A 24,272-nucleotide genomic window follows, 5' to 3' on the forward strand; every position below is an offset into this window, starting at 1 on the left:
GGGCAGGCAGCTCTCTTCAGTTTTTGGTACCGAATACAGAGGGAAAGAGCAGGAACTGTGCAATTTCCTAAGGTTAGTTTTTCCTTAACCCTTGAATGCATGCTTTTCCCATGGTAAATTCATCTTAGCTTACCTTTTGTAGGTATTGGTAACTGTAGTGTGTCGGTATCCGGACTTATGTTGCTTGGAGTATTAGTAGGATGATGTCTGAATGCAGGTGAAATTTTGGATAGGGCTTTTTGTGATTTTGTTTTGTGCCTAGCCCTGTTACTTGCTCTAAAGGTTGATGTAGTTTGTTTCACACTTTGTTAAGAACATTTGTTTTTGTATAAATGTTGCACCTATAGAAAGTGAAACTGAAAATCACTGAAAGAAACTGGATTGTTTCCATCTTTTCCACAAATCTGGCAAAACAACCTCGAGCTTTACTTTCCCATTTTGATGGGCTGGAATTCTGTCTTGAAGAGAATTACTGAGCTAAAATTGTAGGCAAGGTGTCTGCAGTGATGCTTTACTTCATCTTACTGCTGGGATGGAAGAGCTGGGCAATACTGGATAAGGCAAATTCTGCTCTAAATCACAACTCTGACACCTGCAGGTCAGTGTGTCATTGGTCTGCCTCAGCTTGTCTGTCTCCAGCACCAGATGACTAACATCTCTCTGTTGTGTTGATCACAGTACAGCTAAGTTCATTAAAAGGCAAAAGCTCCTCTTTTCTTGTCATTTATACTTTTTCTAACTTGTTTAAATTCATTTCTAAGGGAGACAAAGGTGAATATGGCAGGATATGGATCAGCTTTCTATTAGCATCATCTCTGTTCTTCTTTCATTTTAGACTATAAAGTTTGTGGAAAGCAACATTATTCCATTGGAAAGATAAATACTCTCAACAAAAATAGTATCTTTTGTTCAGCTGGGTAATACAAAAGGAAAATTTAAGCTGCCTTTCAGTTGTATAAGCTTTTCATAGATCAGAAATAGAAACTAAAACCTTTAAAGCTAAATATAAGTTCAGCTCCATTACTTGCAGCTTACAGATAATCAGGCCATTTCTGAAAGGAAAATCTGTGTGATGCCTGTGGAGCAGAGGAATTGCCAGGGATGTATTTGGGGAGAGAAAAAGGAGACAGGTGATGGTAATATGGAGGGGCTCTCTCCCTTCCTCAATGCTGGCTTGACCATCTCCCAGGAAACTGTCTCAAAACATTGCCTGGGGCAAAAGCCAGGAAACACTCCTGCCTTCAGGTGAGTGTATTGTGCACCAGGACACAACCTTTAGGGGGTGCAGAAGAGAGAAAACTTTCTAAAATTATTGGAAAAAAAAAAAAAGCTTTAAAATTGTGGCCAACGATACTGAGCTTTTCAATCAAAGTACTTCTAAATCAAAGTACCAGTGTTTCGCTGAACTCCTTATTTACAGCTTGATAGAACCTGCTTTTTGTCAGCTTGCTTCACCCAGGTTCACGTGTAGCACTTAATGGGTCTGGAGTGTTGCAGGAAAATAACGTTTCTGCAGCATCTTTGTGTTTGGTTTTTCAGCCTCCTGTCTTCACAGCAGTCTCATTCTCTAATTTTATTGTAATCTAGACTTGGAATGTTATGAAAGACTTCGATGTTATGTCATCCTCTGGTTGAAAAATGTGTGATTTGCATGGCACTACTACTCTTTTCTATGAATTATCCTCAGCTTCCTAAACTGGTACAAAAATTAAATTGCAGGGGGGTTTCCTCTGTTCCTAAAATTACTTTACAACTTTTCATTTTCTTAACCCCTATACTCACGTGGGAGATTATTTTATTACCTGTCTGTTCACATGTCAGCAGAGGTTTGGGAAGGAAACCCCCCAACAAACCTCAAATCTCTTCTCCTTCTCCTTATTATTGGATTAAATGTTACATTGTTGCCTTTATAATTCTTCTTTCCTCTCTTAAAATCATTTGATTTGGTTAGTAGCAGACCTCATCACCTGGAGTCTTTAACATGTTGATAATTTAAAATATGGTTAAATGAAATTATTGTGGCAAAATGATAAATCACAACAGCCTCCCTTACCTTTAGAAATCTAAAATGTCCCTTCTGACTCTTAGACTTATATGTGATTTAAGTGATTCCCTCATTTACTGGATTCTTCATCCTGGTACAGTGTTGTTCACTATTTCTTTTACTACTTTTCCAGCACGTTTAAATCATATGATAACTCTTGGACTCTGAAAGAGCACCGAAAAAAGCAATTTGAATCTCAAAAGTGAACCATATAATCGTGCCAAATATGCAGAATACAGAGCTAAACCCGAAGCATCCTGAGAGGAAGCTTGGCTGTGCCAGGTGTCCCTGGGTCACTGCAGAGGTGACACAGAGGGGACACAGCTCTGCTCCGTGTAGCCAGAGCGTGTCGGCTGCTGGAAAAAGGAGGTGTTATTTAAACATTTATAGAAAAATATTTGCTCTAACCAGTGTCCAAACCACAAAGGGTTGAACTTTCTGAATGGCATGGAAATACACTTGGAAGTACATCCTGCCTTGCCCCCACCCAGCTCATGCCCTTTGTGCGTGGAAGCCTCGCAGGAGGCCCTGGGCACTGCAGCCTTGCAGGGCCCTGCAGGCTCTGCCCTCTCCTCTGAGAGGCTCCAGCCCTCACAGCCCCAGCACAGAATCTTTATTCTTTACACTTTTCAGTCCTCTGGCATGAAACTGTGCTAAACACCCATTTTGGCAACACTGGATCCCATGGGACCCCAAAGGGAACGTAATATCAGTAAACTAAGTTAAAATCATATCTGAAACAACAGAGGAAGTGCTGAGCAGTACTGAGCTCATTAATCCTCAGGCCCAGACAGGGGACTGTTGGGATGCTGTGAGAAAAAAGGGGAAGCTCTGGAGAAAGGAGTTGCTGTGGTAAACAAGCTTGGTAAAGGTCTGGTTTCATTTTGTATGCTTCGGTTACAACATGCAGCAAAACACTTGCTGTCCCTGAGGTGGAATTCTCCTTGCCTGTGGCTCTCTCAGTGTAGAAATTTCCACTTTCAAAAACTTGCTTCTTTACTTCTGCACCCTTGGACAGAGTGGTGGCACCATGATTTTAATGCAGCAAAACATATTTTGCTATTCAAAATATGTTGGTTCAGCTACAGAAAGAAATCCCAGCATCCCAAATCCAGCGCAGTCAATAAGGAGCTGTGTAAAGATTCGTGTCAAAACCAAAACAAGGAAGAAAAGATACCAGAGTAAACTGAGGGCCATTCAGACTTGTGAAGCAAAAAAAAAAAAAGGCAAGCAATCAAGTTTTCCATTCTTGAAAGAGTGTCAGTCTTGATTCTTGTTAAGGTAGAAGGGTCTGTGTCTCTCACTCCTGTGTACCTGGGTTGTAGCATCTCACATGTTCTAATTTTCAGCTCTCTAGCCAGACTTGGCACTGGCAAGACTTCCCCTTGGTTGCTTCCTGACTTCTTGACTGTTTTAGATGAAACATTTCACATTACTCCTGTATTTATCCACAGAGAAATGCCATTGAAAGAAAAGTTTCAAATAAAATAAGCTCTAATGACTGTAAATTAATTAAAGCCTAGTATTTCCATGAGGATTAAGTAGGCCTACTTAGTCTCTTTCCATAGGATGTACCTTTTTCTTTGTCTGCTGTAATCAAGCAGTGTGCTAATCACTGAACTTGGAGTGATACATTTATGTCTTGCATTCCCCTTACATCTTCTGCCCAATTACTTCTCTAACCCCAAAATTATCTTGACTCAGAGGTAATTCTTCAACAGGTTTACTCACACAGTCCAATGTAACTTGGCATTCTGAAAGGCCCTGTTCTGATTTTATGTTAATTCAACAAAAGGAAAGGGCAAAGCAAAGTGTTGCAACAAACTGAAAAAATTAATCTGGTGTGTTTATAACCTCATTCTTGGTTCTCATGCAGGTTTCTCAACTTCTGCTTTCCATTTATAGCATGCCAGGCAATAATATCAAATTTTTGTAATCTTAGTAGCCTAGTGAGGCCACAAAACATGAAAAAGGAGAACTACCTTAGTGCAGGTTATTCCTGCTCTTTGAACCTCACTGAGTTCACCCCTTTTTGAAGTTCTGGCTCTCGATTCTGATGTTTTGTGCAGTATTTTTCTGGTGTTTTCAGAAGTATTCATTCCCAAGCTGTTCAGAGGAACAACCTCATAGAGGGGTAAGAAGAATGAGGATTAGTTTATAAAAAAGCAGCACGTGGGGTGACTGGGTCTGCTCTGCCTTCTCCCATCACAGCTGCAGTCTTAGTTGTTTTACTCCATGTTGCAGGTGAGCTTTGTGGTACAGCTCTGTGTTTGCACACCTCAGGAAAGGAGACAAGTGCAATGAGGGATGGCAGTGGAGTTCTGCTAAGGGCAGATTATCTGAGAGCCATTTGTTAGATATTCTTCATTGCAAAACATGGTGCTTGATGCCAAGCTGAAACTTTTCATGGTTGTGGCGTGTGGACACCAATTTTAACAGGATATGGTCTGGAAATTTTGCTGGTTGTTTCATGCTGGCATCTCAGTATTACAGTGGAGTAAATCACTTGGATTGCCAGCCCAGCTGGCATTCACATCAGTGTAAACACTGAAGAGCCAATATTTGGATTTGAAATAGTCTGATAAAGATGATGAATAACCAACATGTAGTGTTATTCAACACCTGTGGAATATCCAGAAGGAATGTTTGAACTCCTTTAAAACCTGCTGCGGTAGCTGGAAGCAAATAGAAGGGATTTAAAATGTGGAGTTAAAAATAAGCTTTATCAAGAAATGTAGCTGCAGCAGCCTAAGCAGCTCTCACATACAGGGTGATTGGAGCAGGGAGTTTAGGTCAGTCAGATTTGTCTGGGTATTGTATGGCACTCTACTTGGAAGGCTATAACAACTCCCAGCTCAGGAATAGGCTTGTGCATGAGTTCTGAGTGGGAAAGAGAATTGATTAAAAAATAAACGTGATAGATTCCAAAATGTCAGAGAGTGCCATGTGTCCAGAAATTAACTCCCAAGGTGACCATGCCATTCTGTATCTAATCAACCACATTGTTTGGGAAAGAATTGTAGAAAACAAGTGTTTTCTCTTTTACTGTTCCTTCTTGTGCCGTGGGGATGTCTCCTAGTGCCACCTCCAGGGCTTAGGAACTGAGTGTAGCATCCCAGCCAGAAGCTGCTTCCCCTGAGATGAAATTGTCCTGACAGTAAAGAATGGACTTCTTCTTCCACCACCTTCTCTGCAGTCTCCTAATTTCCCCAACACCTGCTTGCATCAGGTGCTTGCATCATTTATATCCCGATAAGATAAAGGAGTTGCCACTTATTCAATACTTGGCACTTTTGATCCAGGTGGTCAGACTGCAGCATCCCAGTGCCCTGACTGCAGTGAAAGATGGGTGACTCTCACTGCAAGATGTGGCTGGGTCTGTAAGTTTAAGGGTCTCAGGGTTATAACTCAGTGCAGGTCTAAGCAATACCAGTTCCCCACAGAAAGCCACAGTGCAGGAGTTGTGGTTTGGGTTGGCAGAAGCTGTGATTTTGTCAGAGCTAACGGTTTGGAATTTGATTTCAGCCAACAAGAGACAAACCATGGATTTTGTGCCTGAGACTGGTTACCTTGATTTACTGCACAGTGACATCGACCCATTGCAACTGTGTGCTCTCCTTGATCCTAAGTTATCTGGAGATGGAGAAGGTGACTTCACTACAGGTTAGTAAAACACTAAAAAAGGCTTGGTTAGTTTAGTGCTCATGCTGTAAGTTATTGCCATCTCCTCTCAGACATAAAGTCATTTAATGGCACTTTATCTTGGTGACAGGGCTAAATTCTACAGGCACGTGGTGTTATGATGTGGTAACTTGGTCTGCATCTGTATATATAATAGTGACTGCTTCCAGAAACTGTTGTGTTTTCAAACTGTACATATTTGCAGCATCCTGCTCAGTCAGTCAACAAAGCATACTGTACTGGAATCATCTCTGTGATTGATTATTTCCCAGGCTGAGCTGTTCTCTTTCAACTTGACTGTTAATAACAGTTGCAGGAGTGTTTCTTCACCCCATGGCCTCAGATGGTCTGAGGTGATGTAGGTAAATCAAACATCATCAGTACACTATACCAGTTAATGGAAGCTGAAATCTCTGCTGGGAGGGTCTTAACACAGTCCCAGGCATGGATTTGACCTTGGCCAACCAGAAGCTTCACAAGCAATTTGCAGTACCTGGACACAGCATTGCTCTGAACAGGGAATTTTGATGGCACCACCATATCCTGCAGCAGAAGGTTTAATAGTGTGCATGAGTCTGGGCTTTAATGCCATAGAATGGATTTAGGAACTATTTTATTTACTAGGAGAGACGAGGTCTCAGAGTTTATCAAAAGAAAAGTGCTGATTTCCAGGTGACTATGAATTACTGAGAGTTCAGTTCTGTTCCTCCTTAGCCAACTTACAATGCAGAGCCAAAACCTTATGCTGAAGCAACATATCTGCCTGTTCTGCATGTCATGGTATCTGGGTTTTTTTCTCCTTAGTTATGGTATTCATTAAGCCAATGCATATTCTTCTTTAGATCTTGAAGTTGATGCCAGCAACTACGAACAGTTAAATAATATGGATTTCATGAGTACGATGGAAAATGGTGAAAATGGAGATGGGTCGTGTCTCTGTTCCAACACCACAGATGCTTATGCTAAAATGGGTATGAAAGTAATTTTTGGGTGTTAAATCGTTCTTTTACAATCATTTGCTATAGCTGTTCCTTACAAATTCTATTTTCACCCTGAAGCAGTGGCACATACTCGAGTGGTCTGTCCCTCATGTGTGGTAGATCTAACCAGAGTACCTAAACCTGTGCATTGTGGGGAAACAGATGAACAGTAGCTTGTGGCTGCTGGGGGAAAATCTCTCTATTAATGTCATCTTCTGCTTAATACTTCCTGTCTCAACTTCTCCTTTCTTGTGATCTTTATTTCCTGAACAACAATTTACAAGAAAAACTTAATTTAACTCTTCAATTTTACTTAAATTGCAGATTTCTGTTAATAAGGGTAAGCTTACAAGAGCTTTGCTGAGAAATTTACAATGCCATTGCTGTGTTCCTCTGTTTTTCTTTCCTGTGTTGCCAGCTGAATTAGTAGAATATGTGCTCAAGGATCATCAGGAGAAGCAGGTGGAAGACATTTTTGGTAAGATTTATATGACAAAGACTAATTTTCTCCATGACAGTGTTCCGGCTAACATGTGCTTCATGCCCACAGTTCAAACACTAGTAAAGTTTTATATATATGGTGTCTTCTTTCCACTTGTGAACATGTCCCAGGATTTTCTTGAAAAAACAAGGATTTTCTGTATTTTTGAAGGCTTTCCTCAAAGATGGCAGATTTATCTCTGATCAAGTTGCTGCTGACATCACTATGGCTGTAACACACTCACAGTTTAACTGCCCAGTGCTGTAAATGCCCTCAAGTGGCATCACATTTACTCTGAGCACAACAGGGGTGATATACATGAGTTGCCAGAAGACTTAACACGTGTATAAATGCAGCTCACACACACTTATTTCTACCCAGGATGCACTAAGCTGCCTGAGGAAGCACGTCAAGTTTTACTTCTCACCCAGATCAATGCAACAATGCTACAATATACATATAACAAATTATTCCTTCATTCAGTGCTTGACCAGAGATACTTGCTTGGCTTCTGGGACAAAATCATTGCTTAGGTAGTAGCAAAAATGCAGCTGTTTACTATTTCAGAATCTGTATATTAATGTGTGGCTGCTGAGAAATCCATAGAATCAGAAAGATTCACACAATATCTGTACATCCTCTTTTGTGCTTGAGCAAAATAATTTGAACTAATTTACCAAAGGTCAGTCCTTCCCTAGAATAATTCTGGCTACAGTAAACTCACATCACTTTTCAAATGATTTATACTGCTCCCTGGTGTGTCTAGAATTTCAGGGGGTTTGCACCTAATAACAATATTTATATTGGTTTTAGAAAAAAACCCAAGATACAGTATTAATACTTAAGTATTTGCCAGTAAAAGAATGGTATGGATAACTTGACAGTTCTTTAAACACAAAGTATGAAATCATTTCAGAACCCTTTACTCTGTCTCTTAAAGGATCTAATCCCTTTTGTACATAAATTGAGTAATTTTACCTGCACTGAGATCCCATGTGACACAGCTGTGATGTTTTATCCTTTGCTCATCACTAGAGCATTGAGTAGGATTTATGTTTTATTAGCCACTGAATTTATGGCAGAAGATTAATAGCTTGCAATTCAGAAGCTAACACATGGTAAGAAAATCTGCATTCAGAGTTCTGTGGGCTTTCTAAACTATATGGATCTGGATACATGTTTTATTGCATAATTTGATTTTTATCTTTTATTTGGAGCCTATTCCATCTTTGCTGCCTGTTGGTGTGTTTCTCTAGCTTTTACTTCTTTCTGTAATTTTTCTAGGAGAAAAAAGGTTGACATTTGACCATACTTCATATTTTTAGCAGGGAACCTCAATTTGGATGAAATGGCTGCTGAAAACATTGAGAAATTTCCTGACATAAAGAAGCAGAAGTGTCATAAACGAAGTAAGTGAAGAACATTAAGAATTTGGAAGGCTGTAGTGTTTGAATTCTAAACTTTCACAGTTTTAGCACAGCCCCAATGCACTTCTCATGCAGTTCTTCACTCATTCAACCAGATGTGTTTCCTCTTCCCCTGCTCGTGGTGCGTGGGCAGGAACTGAAAACAGCTCTTCCAAGCACAGGATTTACAATTCACAGAATTTGTTGCCCTGTAACATGACATTAAGCATGATCTATTTCTTCACATTTTTATCATCCATGTGACAGTGTTAACTTAATTTTCATTTGTATCTATAGCTTAGCAAGTATTGGCTGAACAACTCCCTCTTTAACAGCAAGGACAACAGCAAATTTGTGCCATTTTTGAGTGGCACAAAAATCTGCAGCCTAATTAAAACTTCACAGTCAGACTGAAATAATAATATGAGGCTTTTCACATTTGTGTTTATGCACTGGAGCTGCACAGTTCTGAAATAGCTGAGTTAAAACTCATAACACCCCCTTCTACTTTAAAAGGGTTAAAATAAGTTTCCGTGGGGTAAACTTAAAATTACCAAACTTGTTCAATTTTTGTCACTTATTCTCACCTTTCTTTCTTTCAGCCTTCCTAGGCTCTGCAGAGAACTGGTCTGATGCTTCAGAATCAAAATACAGAAAAATTGGTAAGTCATTGGCTGAATAGGGGAAGGTTATGGAGCATATATTTTCTCATGTTCCAAAGTCTCATCCTCTGCTAGGTATTGGAGCTCTGCCTTCTAGGAAAAGTTTGCTCTCATAGATTTGGTGATTTTGACCATCGTGCATTTTCATGTTTCTGCAAAAATCACACTTTTTGTACTCCTCTGACTTATTTATGATATAACAAACCCACATCCTCTTATCAGCAACTATTAACTTGTGCAGCTTAGGACCAACTACACAGTAGCTTAGGAACAGTTGGATCCTTATGCTTCAAAAGCACATGTTCCTGCCAGGGGATAGGAAAATTACTTTCTTAACATCAGCACAGTTGAGCTTTTCTAAATCCACCTGAGAGAAAAAAGCAAAACAGCAGAGAACTGTCTTGGTGCCAAATTTTGTAAGTTTTATCACGTACACTTTTTGTTTCTGGTGGGTAATATGACTCAGGTCATAGTTTGGCCTTTTCTGGGCTTGATCCTCTTTGTTCTGTGTGACATCTTCCAAAACCCTGGGGAAACATCCTAGTGAAAATAATAACAGTGAAGAGATGATTTCTTGGCCCAGTCCATGCTATAAAGTCCTTTAACAAAAACAAGAAAGGGAGAAGGGGAAATTTCTAGGCTTTGCACATTTTTAGACCATCTACAAGACAATGCCTGGGGCCAACAGTCAGGCTGGAACTTGCTCCCTATGTGTCAACTGGTGCTAATCTTCTTACCCAACTGTAGCCTAAATGGGTGTCTCAGACACAGCTAAAACAGCAAAATAGTCTTCCAACATCCATGTGAGAGCAACCAGTCTGGGATGAATATTTTATACTGTGTTTTCAATTGACATTTGAGTCACTGTATGTCAGCACACCTCACGAGCCTCCTAAGGGGAACTCTGACTGCACCAAACCCCGGGGGCCATGTACATGTCAGGAAGGGCAGCCAAACCAGAGTGTAACCTAGAGATCCATCCAGAGAGTTCTGGGATTATGGGGCTGCACCTCAGCACAATTCAGGCCAGCAGCTGGCAAGGAACTTGCACAGACTGGATAAAGGTCACAGAGAACAGACATGTGCACTGGGTCTGTGATCCAAGCTGATTTTCCAGTGTTCATGTAGAGTTCTGAGGGAGTGGGGAGGGAGGATAGAACAGAATTAGCTGTAGAAAAAATACATTTGCTAGTTCTGGAGAGGTAATTGGAGTTTCTACTGAATGGGTACCTGATGACTGTAGTTATTTAGGCACAAGTGAAGATCCTGGCAGCTGGTACCCATTAAAGGTGGGTTATCTTCTATCTGCTTAAGTTCCCTTAGAGATTAGGCACTTTTAAAAGCCTGTGTTTATGCCACAGTAACAACAAGAGTTTTCAATAAGGAAATGGCACAACAATTCCAAATGTCCCACCCTACAGACCTTGCATTCCAGTATCATCACAGAGCTAACAGGTGCTCTGTAAAGCTGCACCTATCCTTTTTCTGGAAATCTTCAGAATACTGTCAGTCTCTCTACCTTCCTTGATCCAATAAAGGTGCTGAGGAAGGAATATATACATAAGACAGTATAAGTACTGGGTACAAAAAAATCTAATGGACAAAAAGATGGGCTACTTGACAAAATCAAGAATTTATTTACCCTGTCATGAATGTCACAGAGTGATCCTGCAAAGGTAAGTGCATCACCTTTTCAGAAGGGTAGGACTACCTACAGTAAAGAGGATAATGTGTGCCAAAGTTCAGAGTGGCAAGCAAAGGATGAGATTCTTTCAAAGGAATTGGATGAAAGTAAAGTTTTTTTGCCCAGCTGTTTTGATAGCTATAGCAGTACCTGTTCTCATCTGACCGTAGCAATGCAACAGTCTCTGGAGAGGAAATTACAGGGGAATTTATCCCACTGGTTTAAGCATGAGCTGAAAAACACTTCTTAAAATCTGGTTTTACACCTCAGTAGGAACGAAAGATTCTTTAACAAAATAATATATCAGTTCCTGATAAGCAACGTGAACACATCCCACCCTAAAAGATTTGCATTGCAGACACAGTGCAATTTATAGTGGCACAAAACCCACTCAGGTCTGTAGCTCTAGATGAAAACATCAGACCACAGAAAGTGATGAAATATAGACATACTTTTTGCTGCTAGACAGGAGAGGGAAGGAAAAAGCAAAAAAAAACCTCTGAGAATAAGGATGTGGCAAACCCAAGGAAACTAGCAGAATAATTCAAATTAACAAATGTGTCTTACTTGATTTGTAAGAAACTTTCCATAAGCAGATGAAATTGTACAATGCACAAGTCTCTCTCCCCATTTGTCCCATTCTTGGAAGAAAAAAGAGTGCTGTGGGCAAGATGCATCTTTTAAAATTCAGGTGTTTGTGACTGCTCTTTGGGAAACACTCTTAGAGTTGTCCTTACAAGCACTGTAGTGTCTCAGTAGAGTCAAGGTCCTCAGTTTACTGCACTTGGACCTCTCTGCTCTTGTGTAGTATTGAGATAACAAAGTGTGCTCGGGAAATTATCACAGCTAATGTCAGACCTTGCTATGTCTAATCTGTCAGCTATCCATGTGTAAGATCATTTACATATAGATACATCTGGAGATCTCTAGAAATCAGACAGGCCAGGAAAGATGAAGAAAAATAAAATTTAAAGGGTGAACTACTCAGAAGAAAAAGTGATCCACTACAGAATTTCGAAAATACATTTTAGGCTTTGAGAGCTGGGTATATTCCAGAAAGTTATCGTGAATTGTTCTTACTGACTAGTGATTCATGTTATCTGTTGACATCTCTTCTCTGGTCCCCTCAACTCCAGCAATGAAATAACGTTCTCCTTTCATTTTGCTTTTTTATTTTGAAGTGGAAGTGCCTGCAGTGGCTGCAGAGAATAGCAGTTTCTTAGCTCTGCCTTTCAACAGCCTGCCAGTGGGCTGCACCTCACTGACTAACCAGCACTTGTCCTTTTCTGTTCCTGCTGCCTACGGGTTGGAAAGAAGTTTCCTAATTCCTGGTATGTACACAGAGCTATAGGGGTGCACCTGTACAGAGGTTCATTTATACAAGGGGAAACTCTCCTCTAAATCTTGACTGTGAACAATGGCAGGAAAACCAAGCATGGCAGCTGTCTCAACCAAACACTTAAATGTGTGGCACTCACTAAAAGAATGAAAACATTCAAGGGAATTAAAGGGCATTGCCCCTGATGAAATGGAAGGAATCCTTCTTTTAATTGGTGAAGTGCAGGTTATAAGAGAACAGTTATTTACTCTATGCTAATCTAAGTAATTCCCTACTTGTCTTAAGAATAGGAAGTCACAGAACTTCCATTAATAAACTTTGATTTAGTTCCAATTACTTTTTCACTGGGAAGTTTGTAAAGGACTGAGGGATAATTACATTTGCAGTAGTAGAGCAAAATCTAGGTTGTAATTGAGCTCATAAAAGCTGAGTAGTGATGGGCTGTGTAACCACCTGGCCTTGGTCATGCTGTGTAGCAGAGGGTGCTCATGGTACACTGTGAAATGCTAATGACCAGGACACAGTTCAACACCTTTCACTGTTAAACCTATGCTGGAAAGGAACCAAAAGCAGTGTATAAGTTGGAAGTCTTGAAGTATCTGATGCTAGCTAAAGCAGCATAAAGCATCAGAGGAAATTCTGTCACACCTACAGAAACTCAGAGCTATGGGTGATTAAATTGCAAGCATTGAATCATCAGAAAAACTACCCAGTGTGGGCTGGGAGGGGGGATGCTGGCTGGCTGCTTGTACAACCTGCATGATGTTCACTTAGGTGGGATGTAGTGCAAAGGATGGTAAAATTAATGCAGATACTATTTTCACATCTTCTCTCTTCTGGATCTCTGTCTATATGTTGATAGACTTTGCCTTAAGCACTTTTCCTTATATTAATAGGATTTCTTTTTAAACTGTTGAAAACCAGTGGTCACTAAAAACTGGGTAATCTCTCGTATTTCACTTTTAAGAGTGTTTTTTTCTAATGAGTTCTATGGACCTCATGTGATCCTATGAATTCTCCATGATAAATATTTGCCTAGAAGCTGTTTAAGGAATAAGTAGCTTTTAGAAAGCTTTTTCTCTCTTAGAAACCTTTAGAAACCAGGAGTTTTAAAGACAGAATAGTAATTATTCTGCATTCATTTCAGGATCTTCAGAACCTTGGACTGCAGAGCTTCTACCTGTCAGTGTGAAAGGGAGCCAGGACAATCCAGGCTTTGCAAATCCTCCTCAGCAGCTACTTAACTTTGTTCTTGAAAATGGCATATCTGATTTTATAATATATCCAGGTAAGAGCAACAACCTTTCATCCACATAAATAGGCATAAAGTACTGAAAAATCAATGCTGCCAGCAAAGTACTAAGTTCAGTTGCTGATAGCTATATGCTAAAAGCTATTATCTGTTTCTTGCCAGTGTTTACTTCTTCCATGGAAACATTCATATCCCCAGATTTTCCAGTTAGTTCATTTGGTAAGTAGAAAATTGATTTTTATACGTGTACAGCACTTTTAATGGATAGAGGGACCCTATTTCTTCTACTCAAAGCCAATTCTCCTCTCCAGGCTCTACTCATATTGATCTTATTGAAGAAACTAAAAATTGATGGCATTATCTTTTCTGTATTGATCATTGTCTGCTTAATCTAATCCAAAATAAAGTGCAGATAAGGGGTTGTAGAGCTACAGGGTCAGCTGTATTTTAGCAGCCTCTGTGTTTGCTGTGAGACTCCAGTTTCTGGAATAAGTCTTGTCTGGTTCAGACAATGCAAAACCCAGTGTGCTTGAGCCCCCATCAGAAAGTGGAAGTTGTTCTGGTCCTGGCATGGCCTGAGCATCTTAAATGCTCAGTGCTGGAAGCCAGACTGCAGCCAGCTCACATGGAAGCCCCAAAACCCAAACTGTGAGGGCTTATTTAACTGAACAATACAGAAGCCTAATGTACAGAAAGGCTTATAAAGAAATCAGAGCCTTGGTCAGGATATAACAGTCCCACCTGTGGCATCAGACTTTCCTGAGACAGTTTTTCCAGCCCTCGGAGCGGGGTTGGAAGCCGGAGTTTGATGTCCGTATTCAGCTGCTGGTCCCTGCAGCTGCAGCAGCCCAATACAGGGGTTCTGTTGCCCTCTGGTGGCTTCCACCGCCGCAAAAGCATGAAGTGCGGAATAACAGGCAAATATCCCTAGGTTTGGGGCAGTCTTTGTAAATTATATATACTGCCTATGTGAATACACAACGCTGATAATTCCAACTGATTTACAGCAGCACAACATATGCGTGTTACAAGTCTCAGAATTCCAAATGCAGCAGAAAAATTAGCACAGAACATTCTGAGCCACTGTCTTTTTCTTTTTGAAAAATTATTCACTCCTGACTGATTTGACCAGTTTCTCATCTAAATGTCTCATTACAGCTTTTTTTGGTTTTCCATTCTGTTTTCTAATTTAATAAAATAAATAGTAAACCAAAACCAGACAGCTGCCTGAAACAGGCACAACCCTTCTTTATTTAATATTTTAGGCTGATTTTTCTTCTACAAGGAGGAGAGCTATCTTTGTATTAAATGTATTCTATCACTGAAGTAAGGACTTGCTTATTAGAAGTCTGTGGTGCTTCCCTGCTAGAAACAACTCTGAACTCAAACCATTCCAAAGGTTGCTGGCATGCGGGGTAGGAATTAATTTTCAGATCTCTGAAACTCTAAGATTTGTATTTTTTTAAACCACATTCTACATCAAGATGATGATATAGCATGAAATGCATGTTCAAACTTAGGAAGATTAACCTGTTTTGATTTGGGGCATTTTTTGCAGATCTCTGCTGCATGTAGTTCCAAGACTAAGAGGTTGGGTTTGTTACAGTCTCTGTCAATTTAAATTCTGTCTTGCATTTGCAAAGCTTTGCCTACCAAGAGTTTTGTCAAAATTGATAGTCTGTCATTACCTATAGAAAATATTCTCTCTCTGGAAAAACTCCCAATTTCTTTGTGTAAAGCAGACACTGCTCATCTGACCCATGTGCAAAAGTTTGAAAGCAAACAGGCAAAAAGAAAGAAATTAGGACAGCAACAGGACTTGGTCAGTAAAAGTAATGGGTAAATTCTGTTACCAACAGTCACTTTGCTGTGACTTTCATCTTTAGTGCTTGGTTACAAGGTGTAGTAATAACAAAAGGAAGCAATTGCTTTTGAAGACATAGAGAAGCACTATGTGTGAATGTGAATTTATTCAAAACATTGACATTTAAAAGAACACTGGATGTCACCTTGCAAGGATAGATCTGCTTCATGCCACCGTCAGAACAGCTGTCAGCTTGTTTGGTGCCACACTGTCTGCAACTGCACATCAGCTGAATCCTACCTGTGTGAGGACCTCTTCTCTTTTCCTTGTGAAGTAAACAAAATCTCTCTTCCTCTGGATATATGTTGCAATGAACTCGAAAATTTGCGTCAGTCTTAGTGTTAAAATTAGTAAGACTGATTCAATTACAATCTCGGTGTCTTCTTCAAGTGTATGGTTTTGTTTCTCCAGATGTAGAAACGTTTGAAGAAGTTCAGGATTCCATAATTCCTTCTGAAGACGATTTCAAAACACGAGGTGAGTTTAGAACTCTTGAACTTAAACCTTCCAGTATTTCTTGGAAAGAGACTCTGTACCTCTTTTCATACAGAAAAGCCACTTGTTGTAGGAATCGTCATTCAACAATTTGTGGAGCTGTTCTGAGGGTCTGGGCACGATTCCTGTTTTCATGATGTTAGACTTGACTACCTTTAGATATCTAGATAGCTGTAGTACCTGCTTAGCAGGTCAGTGTGCTTAGCTGGTTTTATCATCTCTGTAGATAATTCCAGAATTATTCAGCTCGTAGATTTAAAAATGTCTGTTGTGCCTGCACTTCTAACCTGCGGCTGCCTAGGGTAAATCCAGGCCTATGTGCTTTATGGGAATGGACCATGGAATGATGTTGTAATTTGTGGACTGGTGTCTTCAGTTTGTGTGTGCTTTTTTATTTCTCTAGAGCTGGTGGAAACTTTCTGCACTTCACTTAAGGATTATTTCCGAGACACGTGCAAGTTTGTGACCCTGGAGCGTGAGGTAGCACTGGATCACCTGTTTATTGATGGGACACTTGTTCAAAGCCAAACTGAAACCAGGACTGGGAGGAATAATGCAAAAACAATGGAAAACCAGCTGGTGACTTGCAGTCTGCACGAGAAGGAAAAGATAGCCATCGACAGAAGCCAAATATTTCAAATCCCAAAACGTAAAGGCTTAGAGACTAAAGTGATTTTGGTACTGGGAAAAGCAGGAATGGGCAAAAGCATTCTTGTTCAGAAGATCTGCCAGGACTGGTCCAATGGAGAGTTTTCTGAGTTTGAATTTGTATTTTGGTTTGACTGTGAGCAAATAAGCTTGCCTGAGAAGCGATACAGCCTGAAGGAACTGCTTCTTGAATTTTTTGTAAAACCTCAGGAGGGAAGCAAAGAGATATTCGAGTACATATTGCAAAATCCTGCTAAAGTCCTTCTGGTTTTTGATGGTTTTAAAGGATTGCATGACCATGAGAATTCTCCTCGTTGCTCAGCCAGCGAGCCGGAAAAAGATTTGTACAGTATAAAGGAGCTGCTTTCAGGACTCATCCAAAGAAAGATACTCAATGGTTGTACCTTATTACTTACAGCAAGACCAAAAGACAAGGTGTACTATTATGTGTCCAAAGTGGATAAGACTATTGAAATAGTAGGATTTTCCCCTGAGCAGAGAGAACTGTACATAACCAAATACTTTGAAGGATTACCCCACTGTGACAGTGCACTGAAATTAGTCAAAGACCATGAGTACTTGTTCAGTCATTGTTACAGCCCTGGCATGTGTAGATTTGTTTGTTTTCTTTGTGATACAGTACTTGAAATGGGAGAGGAAAGCCTTCCTTCAACTCTTTCTGCAGTCTTCCTGAAATTTTTTCAGCAGAAGATAATACCTGTGCAAACAGATGTTACAGCCACACAAAATCAAGAGAATCTTATTACCCTAGCCCATATAGCCTGGTGTCTTGGAGAAAAGCACCAAAGTGCCATGAAAAGTCATCTTTTTCCTTCTAAAGAAGTTAAAGAGTTTGCTCTGAAATATGGATTTTTCCTTCCATTTGCATTCCCCAGACATTCAGATAGTGAAGAAGAGGAATTTGGGAGCACATTCTCCGATTTTGTCATTCAGAACTTCTTGTGTGCACTTCACCTTTCATTAGCAGAAGAGCTCAAGGATAAAAGTGTAATAAAGTACCTGTCTTTTCCATCCAAAAGGAAAAAACCCTATCACTGGCTAGATTTAGTGCCTCGATTTTTGGCTGGATTGTTGTTTCTCCAGGATGACCCTTACTTCTGCTCCCTTTCGAATCAGGATGAAATACAACCAGCGAAGAAGCAGAATAAACTCTTGAAATACATTAGAAGGCTGCAGATTAATGATCTCTGTCCAGAGAGGCTGCTGGAGCTCTTACGCTGTGTTTATGAAACCCAAAGCAGTTACCTCCTGCAGCACGTGGCCTTAAGGCTCAAGCCAGACTTGTCTTTTCTGAACATAGTCCTTACCCCACCTGATGTCCATGTACTGCACTCTATTTTAAAAAGGTCGAGAAAGGAGTTTTCCTTGGATTTGAGAAACAGCAGCATCGACATGCAAGGGCTCAAAGACTTGGTGAGCCTCAAGAACGTGGCGTCCTTCAGGTTGGTCACTGTCTGTATGTAGTTCGTAGCACTGTCTCTAGATGACACCTTCGTGCAACAACTGCTGTCACATCTGTTGGTTTTGCGTGTTTTGTCACCTCACAGGGCCTCCCTCAATGACACTGTCAGGCTCTGGAAATCTTTGGAACAGTCAAAAGACTACGAGCTGCTGAAAGCATCAGCAGAGAAATTTGTTCTTGATCCCTTTAAGGCAAAGACGATGAAGGACATCAGTGACCTCTCCGACCTTGTAGAGATACAAGAGAAGATGGTGAATTGGTAGGCTCGGTTATGATCAGAAATCCTGTTGTGCTGGCAACTTCAGAAAATGGGGTTTCACTGACAACAGAGTTCTCTGAACAACAGTTGCTGGACAACAGAGTTCTCTGCTTCTCCAAAGGAGGAGTAACTCAGGCAGTGCGAGCTCTTGTATCACACCAGGGTGTTCTTCTACCCTGCTGTGAGGTGGCTGTCATGGCAGGGAGGAGCAATGACAGCAATATTCATCAAAATTGCCAATAAAAAGGCCAGCTCTCATTTTTTCTTCAGATTTCTTTTTAATCTCCAAGTGGGCCATCTTTCAATTGCTTTCAGTTGCATATCTTGGGCTGATTCCTTCCCCCTGTAGCCCCTGGGCCATAAATGAAAGCCTGTTTTGCACTAGTCACATGTGGCCTGAGTCAGTCTTTTAGCCCAGGAGATGAAAGCTTGGGTCTATACACCCTGTGTTTCATCCCTGCTCATACTGGGGCTAGGGGACTGGTTGCATTTAAAAGCACACAGAAAGAAAGGTTTTGGTTTGTTTTTTAAATAATGACTCCCATTTTAAGATGTGCAGAGTATTTTGATTAAAATATACACACAATAATTTCATGTCTGACAGAAAATAGTTGATACAGAAAAACATAATTTTTAAGTTTTATTGGAAAAAGAGCAAACAACTGCACTATGAAAGGCAATTATCAGATTGAAATTACTCAATTGGAGAAAGGTTGGAGCACAAGTTATTCTGAAGTTTCCTGGTTCCTCAGCTAATGCAGCAATGGTTAATTTCCTGTTAAAATTTACTAACAAATTATTTTAAAGCACTGTTTTTGTTGCTGAAATATTTATCATACTCTGGTTCTACTGTGATTTATTTAGTGAGCAAGATGCATCTGATTCCACCAGCTATGAAATTCCTGCCATCAAAAACCTCAGAAAACTCGAATTTGCGTAAGTGTTGTACTTCTCTGCTGATATGATTACATTGAAGAAGGACAAGTCATGGATATTGGCTGAAGTCCTTGAACTGATGTATAGTTAGTTTATGTAAAGCATTAAGAAAACTTATTGTGCTTTTCTTAACTAGATTTATTAAATTATGGCCAAAACTCAGAAAGTATCATTTCCTGCTCCTGCAGTGATACAGATCAACAAGGTTCTATCAATTTTGTTTGATTTTACTACAAGTTAGCTCCTTACCAACAGGTGTAGCTCTTGTGCCACAGGGTATAAAATGTTTTGATCGTGATCCAGCTACCTGGATTTTCCCCCAGAAATGCTCAACTTTTCTATCTAGGTCTCCTGATGTAATTTTCTACCCTAATAGAGCTTGGGCCATGAGAGAATTATGCCAGAGAATTCCTCTCAAATAAATTATTTAGCACCCTTTTCCTAGAAGAAGGAAGGTTGACTTGGAAACACTTACTTTGAAAATGAGTGTTCAGTAACATTTCTTTTTTTCCCCACAAACTTCAAGCAGCCACCAAGGCTGTTCTATTGCTTAAAATATCCTGCTATAAGCCGTGAATTGGTTTGGGCAGAAATTGCAGCAGTGCAATGGAGAACTCTCAGCAGGTCTTCATCTGTTTCCTGCTCTTCAGATCTAACCCAACCCAGTATTGCTATGCTTGGCCTCACTTCTGATTTTATGCTGCTTTCTTTTCTCCTTTTATTTAAATTTTGTTTAAAATTCTAATCCTTTAATTAAACTTGTTTGGATACCAAAGAAACTCCAAATCAGAGGTTGGGATCTGAGGGACAAATGTTGTGAGCATGGATATCAAAGTGCAATTTATGCTTTAAGATGCAGTAAAAGGTTGATTTTTAATTAGTCTGAATTGTCAAGAGTTGAGGCAAAAAATATTTTTTTTTAATCTCAGTTATCAAGATTATACTTAAAATTAAAAACCTGAGAAAGATAGAGAAAGAACAGAAAAACAGGAATCCAAAAAAAGTGAGATGAATTTTGCAAAGAGGAACAAAAAAAGTGGCAAATGCAGGTACCACTGATTCTGTGATTTCTAAGGGCCTTAGCCTTGTGTGTGCTCCTCATGTGGAGGCTTCACAGCAGAATTCCTTGCTGCAGGTGGTAGGGAATAATTGCTTCTGAGGAGTGTAAACAGCATTGGGGGCTGCAGGGAAAAAACTTAAAGATTCTTAAACTTTGCTGTTTGTGGGCATGTGAAAATACTGCTGCATATCTGTATTTTCTTCCAGGCTGGGTCCGGTGTGTGGCCCTCAGGGATTGCTAAAACTCGTGAAAATTCTTGCAGCATTTCCATCACTTCAGCATTTAGAGTGAGTTCTGCTAAAGATCAACTTTGCCACCGTTGCTCCTCAGCAACCCTTGATGATGGGGGAGCTCTTGCACCCGAGAAACATTTTCTGTGCCAACAAGACTCCCTGCTTTGATGAACAAACTGAACAGCAGAAACATCCCGAGACTATAACAGCAGATGAAAAGCTCTTCAGCCTCCCTTGGGACACTCGGTGGTCGTTCATTCAGTACCCTCAGTCACTTCCCTGGGTGTTCCTCAGCTTGTGGGAAAGGTTTAGTCCAGACCCACTGGGTGCTCCCCCTTTCCTGCCACAGCACTGCCCGAGGGTCACTTATTTCTTCCTTGAAGCTCCAAAACATGCCCTTGTCCATGAAAAACCAACTGTCTCTTAATTTTAAGCTTCTTTACGCTGAAACAGTTGTACCAACAATAGACAGTGTTCTGCCACGGTGTCTGTGGGAAGATTACTGGGTTTGAGAGGACCTTTGGCCTCACTGGCTCGACCCATTGGCCATTTGTCTGTACTGGATCTGGCCTTTTCATGACATTTTGGGAAAACAATAAAGCTTTAAGACTGAAATTAGTCCAATATATCCCAGCATTACCTGTCAGATTAGAAGGGGATTCAGTATCTAAAATTGTGACTAGATATGAAGAAAAACTTAATTTCTAATACTCCCACTCTGGAGAAGGATCTGTTTAGGCAGGGATTTACAGCCTCTGCTGGATTTTGTCAGTTCTGTATTTCTGTGTGTGCAAGAAATCTCATTTCAGCTTAGCTGGAACACAGCTATTTCATAACCATTTTAATAATCTTGCATATCAAAGGAAATGGGTCAAGCCATTCAACTAGTAAAAAAAAAAGAAAAAAATTCTTAGGCTGTGAATTTGGGCAGCAGAAAGCTGCTTATTAGAGAAGCTGTAATTTGTGTGATGCTTCATGCTGATTGAGGCTACTGCAGAGAAGGAGCTTTTCAAGATAGATAGAGTGGTCTCTGAGGTGAATAAACCACAGAAATTTAGATTAAAAGGGGAGCTAATTCTCTCTTTGTCGTCACCCAGCCTTGATGCTCTGAGCGAAAATGGCATAGGAGATGAAGGAGCCAAGAGTCTATCTGAAGTCTTTCCAACCCTGACATCCCTGGAAACATTAAAGTAAGTGCAAGGGTAACAGTTCTGGGAAATTTTGAAAAGAAATAAATTAAACCCAGAGCCCTAAGGGACTGTGTGTTAACAATTACGGGCACAACTACTCCATTGGCATGGAAGACCAAATGAGTCTATGGGGATAATTAATCTGTACATTCATTAGAGAAATAGGATAATCTTATGGCAATTCCTCACTGCCCTTCAAGGGCCGTATTTTGTCTTTTTCTCCTCATTTGGTCTAAACAGACGGTCCAAATTATATTTTAAAAAATGAAAATTAATTTTCCCCGTATTGTAATAAATTAGAATAAACGTGCTCAACTAACGCAGTGATCTCACTTACTGTAGTTTATCACAGAATAAAATAACAGACATGGGTGCGGAGAAACTCGCCACAGCTCTTCCTTCCTTGTCTTCCTTAAAAACACTAAGGTAAGTAGTGTATCCTGTCCAGTTGTTTTGTACAAGATACCTTGCTGTCTCTGTCAGAAATTACTGAACATGGAACAAATATTAACACTGTGCAGCACCCAAGCTTTTGACTTCATTCTTGCATAAAGTCTTTGGAAAGAAGAGGAGCAAAATTCTGACCCAGCGCAGACATACAGAAGGATATCTAGGGAATATAAAGTTGTGTTTTAAACTTTAACTGCAAATAAGCACAAATTGAAAGCTAAAACGCACTAAAAATATTTGAAAACCTGTGATCTACTGTATAGTCTGTTTACATTATCCATTGTTCAATTTTGACTGCACTGGTTTGGTTTTCTGCAGCTTGTACAATAACAACATCAGTGATTTTGGAGCAGAAAATCTGGCGAAAGTTCTTCCTGCAATGACATCTTTAAGAGTGCTAGAGTGAGTATATGAAACCTTTTGAAATGGCCTAGGAAAGCTTACTTCCTTGGAGACTGAAAATTCAAATGTCCCATGCTTGGCTTTAGAGGAGACAGAAACTGAGGAAGAAAACTTCAGGGAAATTTCACAGGGAAAATGTGCTTATGCAGAGTCCAAACAGTCAGTGACTAGAGAAGATTAAGGAGCAGTTCACCCTAAAAGCAAAAATATTGCTGTTAAGATGGGAGAATAGGATCATGGGGAGTTGGAGGAGGACCTCAGGTATATAGAAAAAGGATTCCCTCAGATGAACTAACATAGTTAAGTTCCTGTTTGACCTTTTGAGTACATTATTATGGGGTTTTTTTCTTTTTATTTGCTTTCCCCATCTGCAGGGTAGCCTATACAGTATTTTTGATTTTGAATTGAATGTTGGATTACACCGCTACATGATGTGATCTGGATTAACAAAGTTGCTTTTATTCCTCAGTGTTCAGTACAACAAAATAACCCGTGTGGGAGCCCAGCAGTTGACCAACAGCCTACGAAAATGTCCCCACATAAAGAACTTGGTGTAAGTCTCTTGATAGGCTGTTTGCTGTACCTTCATTCTGTAAAACTGGGGTAGAAATCATGCTAAAGCTGTGTTCTGTATTTGTCAGATTTATGAGTCACAAAAAGAGATGTCACCAAAATACAAAAGTAGCCACAGTGATGTTAAAAAGTCGTCTCTGGTTTCAGCTGCATTACTTCCCAATGGTCCCAGGCAACTTTGTCCTGCCTTAGTTTACATTAAGCCTCCGTTTGTTAATCTTCTACCCTCCCATAGACCTCAACCTAGTCTGTGCTGCAGGACTTGTGTTTGGAGGATAAACAATGAGCAACCATCACTACAGGTTAAATAGGCTGAAGTTGCCAATACACATTCAGAGTGAGTTTGATGGAAAATTAAAGAACAGTTACAGAAACAGGACTGTAGTGAGTCCTGTAACCAGAGTCAGCAAGGTTATGGAGGACTGAGATGCTTTTTTCTAAATTAAGATGCATTTTCCTTTGTTCCATAGCTTAAATACTTTTATAGCATGATAGTCAAAAGGAAAGGCAACTTTAAAAAAGAAAAAAAACAAACCACAAACAACAGCAACAACAACAAAGCCACAAACATAACAAACACACCAAAAACACTGTGAAGCAAATTACACTTCTTAAAATCTCTTTCCTTTCTGAATTTGCCCTTGCAGGATGTGGAATCCCGCCATTCCCTATGGAATCCTTGAATACCTTCAGCAGCTGGACTCTAGGATCAGTGTGTAGATTCAGAGGATCCCACAAAGGTAACAGAAACCCTGGCTCCCTAAGATAGCAAGATTTGTTTCTGTGGGAGCTGTTGATTCTGGGCTCCCTGGCAGCAGGCACAGGAACAGGGTCCATGGACAAGGACAGAGACGCTGCCCAAGAGTGGCACAGATCAGGGTCACATCAGGGTCTCTTTTACCCCACTCACCTTGCATCCCCCACCTCCCTGGCACCTGCACTAGCAGACTGCAAGTGCTATGTTAAGAAAAATGGACTTCTCCCAGACCTCCCAGTTCAGCCCAGTTCAGTGACTGGCAGCTGCCTTCCTTACCTTCTCTTTTTTGTTGCAAAAAACTAAAGCTCTGAGTACTTCTCATGTTTAATAGATGAGTTCTGTGCTCTGCAGAGATTGTTTTGTGTTGATTTTCAGGAAGTCCTTTCACTTTTC

At 40.2% G+C, this 24,272-nt stretch overlaps 2 protein-coding genes across 2 annotated transcripts in view; one reads left to right on the forward strand and one right to left on the reverse strand.

The window, feature by feature from the left end:
- CIITA (class II major histocompatibility complex transactivator) overlaps positions 1–24,272 on the forward strand; it is a 26,211-nt gene continuing 1,939 nt past the window's right edge. The window contains exons 1-19 of the mRNA XM_017808938.1: positions 1–72; positions 5,570–5,707; positions 6,568–6,696; positions 7,124–7,183; positions 8,512–8,595; positions 9,195–9,254; positions 12,120–12,269; positions 13,425–13,565; positions 13,692–13,748; positions 15,805–15,870; positions 16,292–17,999; positions 18,105–18,278; positions 19,143–19,214; positions 20,481–20,561; positions 21,605–21,697; positions 22,040–22,123; positions 22,466–22,549; positions 23,019–23,102; positions 23,770–23,862. Coding sequence (XP_017664427.1) covers positions 5,587–5,707; positions 6,568–6,696; positions 7,124–7,183; positions 8,512–8,595; positions 9,195–9,254; positions 12,120–12,269; positions 13,425–13,565; positions 13,692–13,748; positions 15,805–15,870; positions 16,292–17,999; positions 18,105–18,278; positions 19,143–19,214; positions 20,481–20,561; positions 21,605–21,697; positions 22,040–22,123; positions 22,466–22,549; positions 23,019–23,102; positions 23,770–23,842 — 3,321 coding nt within the window. The 5' untranslated portion in view covers positions 1–72; positions 5,570–5,586 and the 3' untranslated portion in view covers positions 23,843–23,862. The remainder of the gene's footprint in view (positions 73–5,569; positions 5,708–6,567; positions 6,697–7,123; positions 7,184–8,511; positions 8,596–9,194; positions 9,255–12,119; positions 12,270–13,424; positions 13,566–13,691; positions 13,749–15,804; positions 15,871–16,291; positions 18,000–18,104; positions 18,279–19,142; positions 19,215–20,480; positions 20,562–21,604; positions 21,698–22,039; positions 22,124–22,465; positions 22,550–23,018; positions 23,103–23,769; positions 23,863–24,272) is intronic.
- Positions 19,855–24,272, reverse strand: part of DEXI (Dexi homolog) — a 17,232-nt gene continuing 12,814 nt past the window's right edge. Inside the window, exon 3 of the mRNA XM_017808948.1 lies at positions 19,855–19,866. The gene's annotated coding sequence lies outside the window, so the exon portion shown is untranslated. The remainder of the gene's footprint in view (positions 19,867–24,272) is intronic.

The sequence above is a fragment of the Lepidothrix coronata genome, unplaced genomic scaffold, assembly GCF_001604755.1.
Source record: "Lepidothrix coronata isolate B3197 unplaced genomic scaffold, Lepidothrix_coronata-1.0 Scaffold24, whole genome shotgun sequence".
NCBI lineage: Eukaryota > Metazoa > Chordata > Aves > Passeriformes > Pipridae > Lepidothrix > Lepidothrix coronata.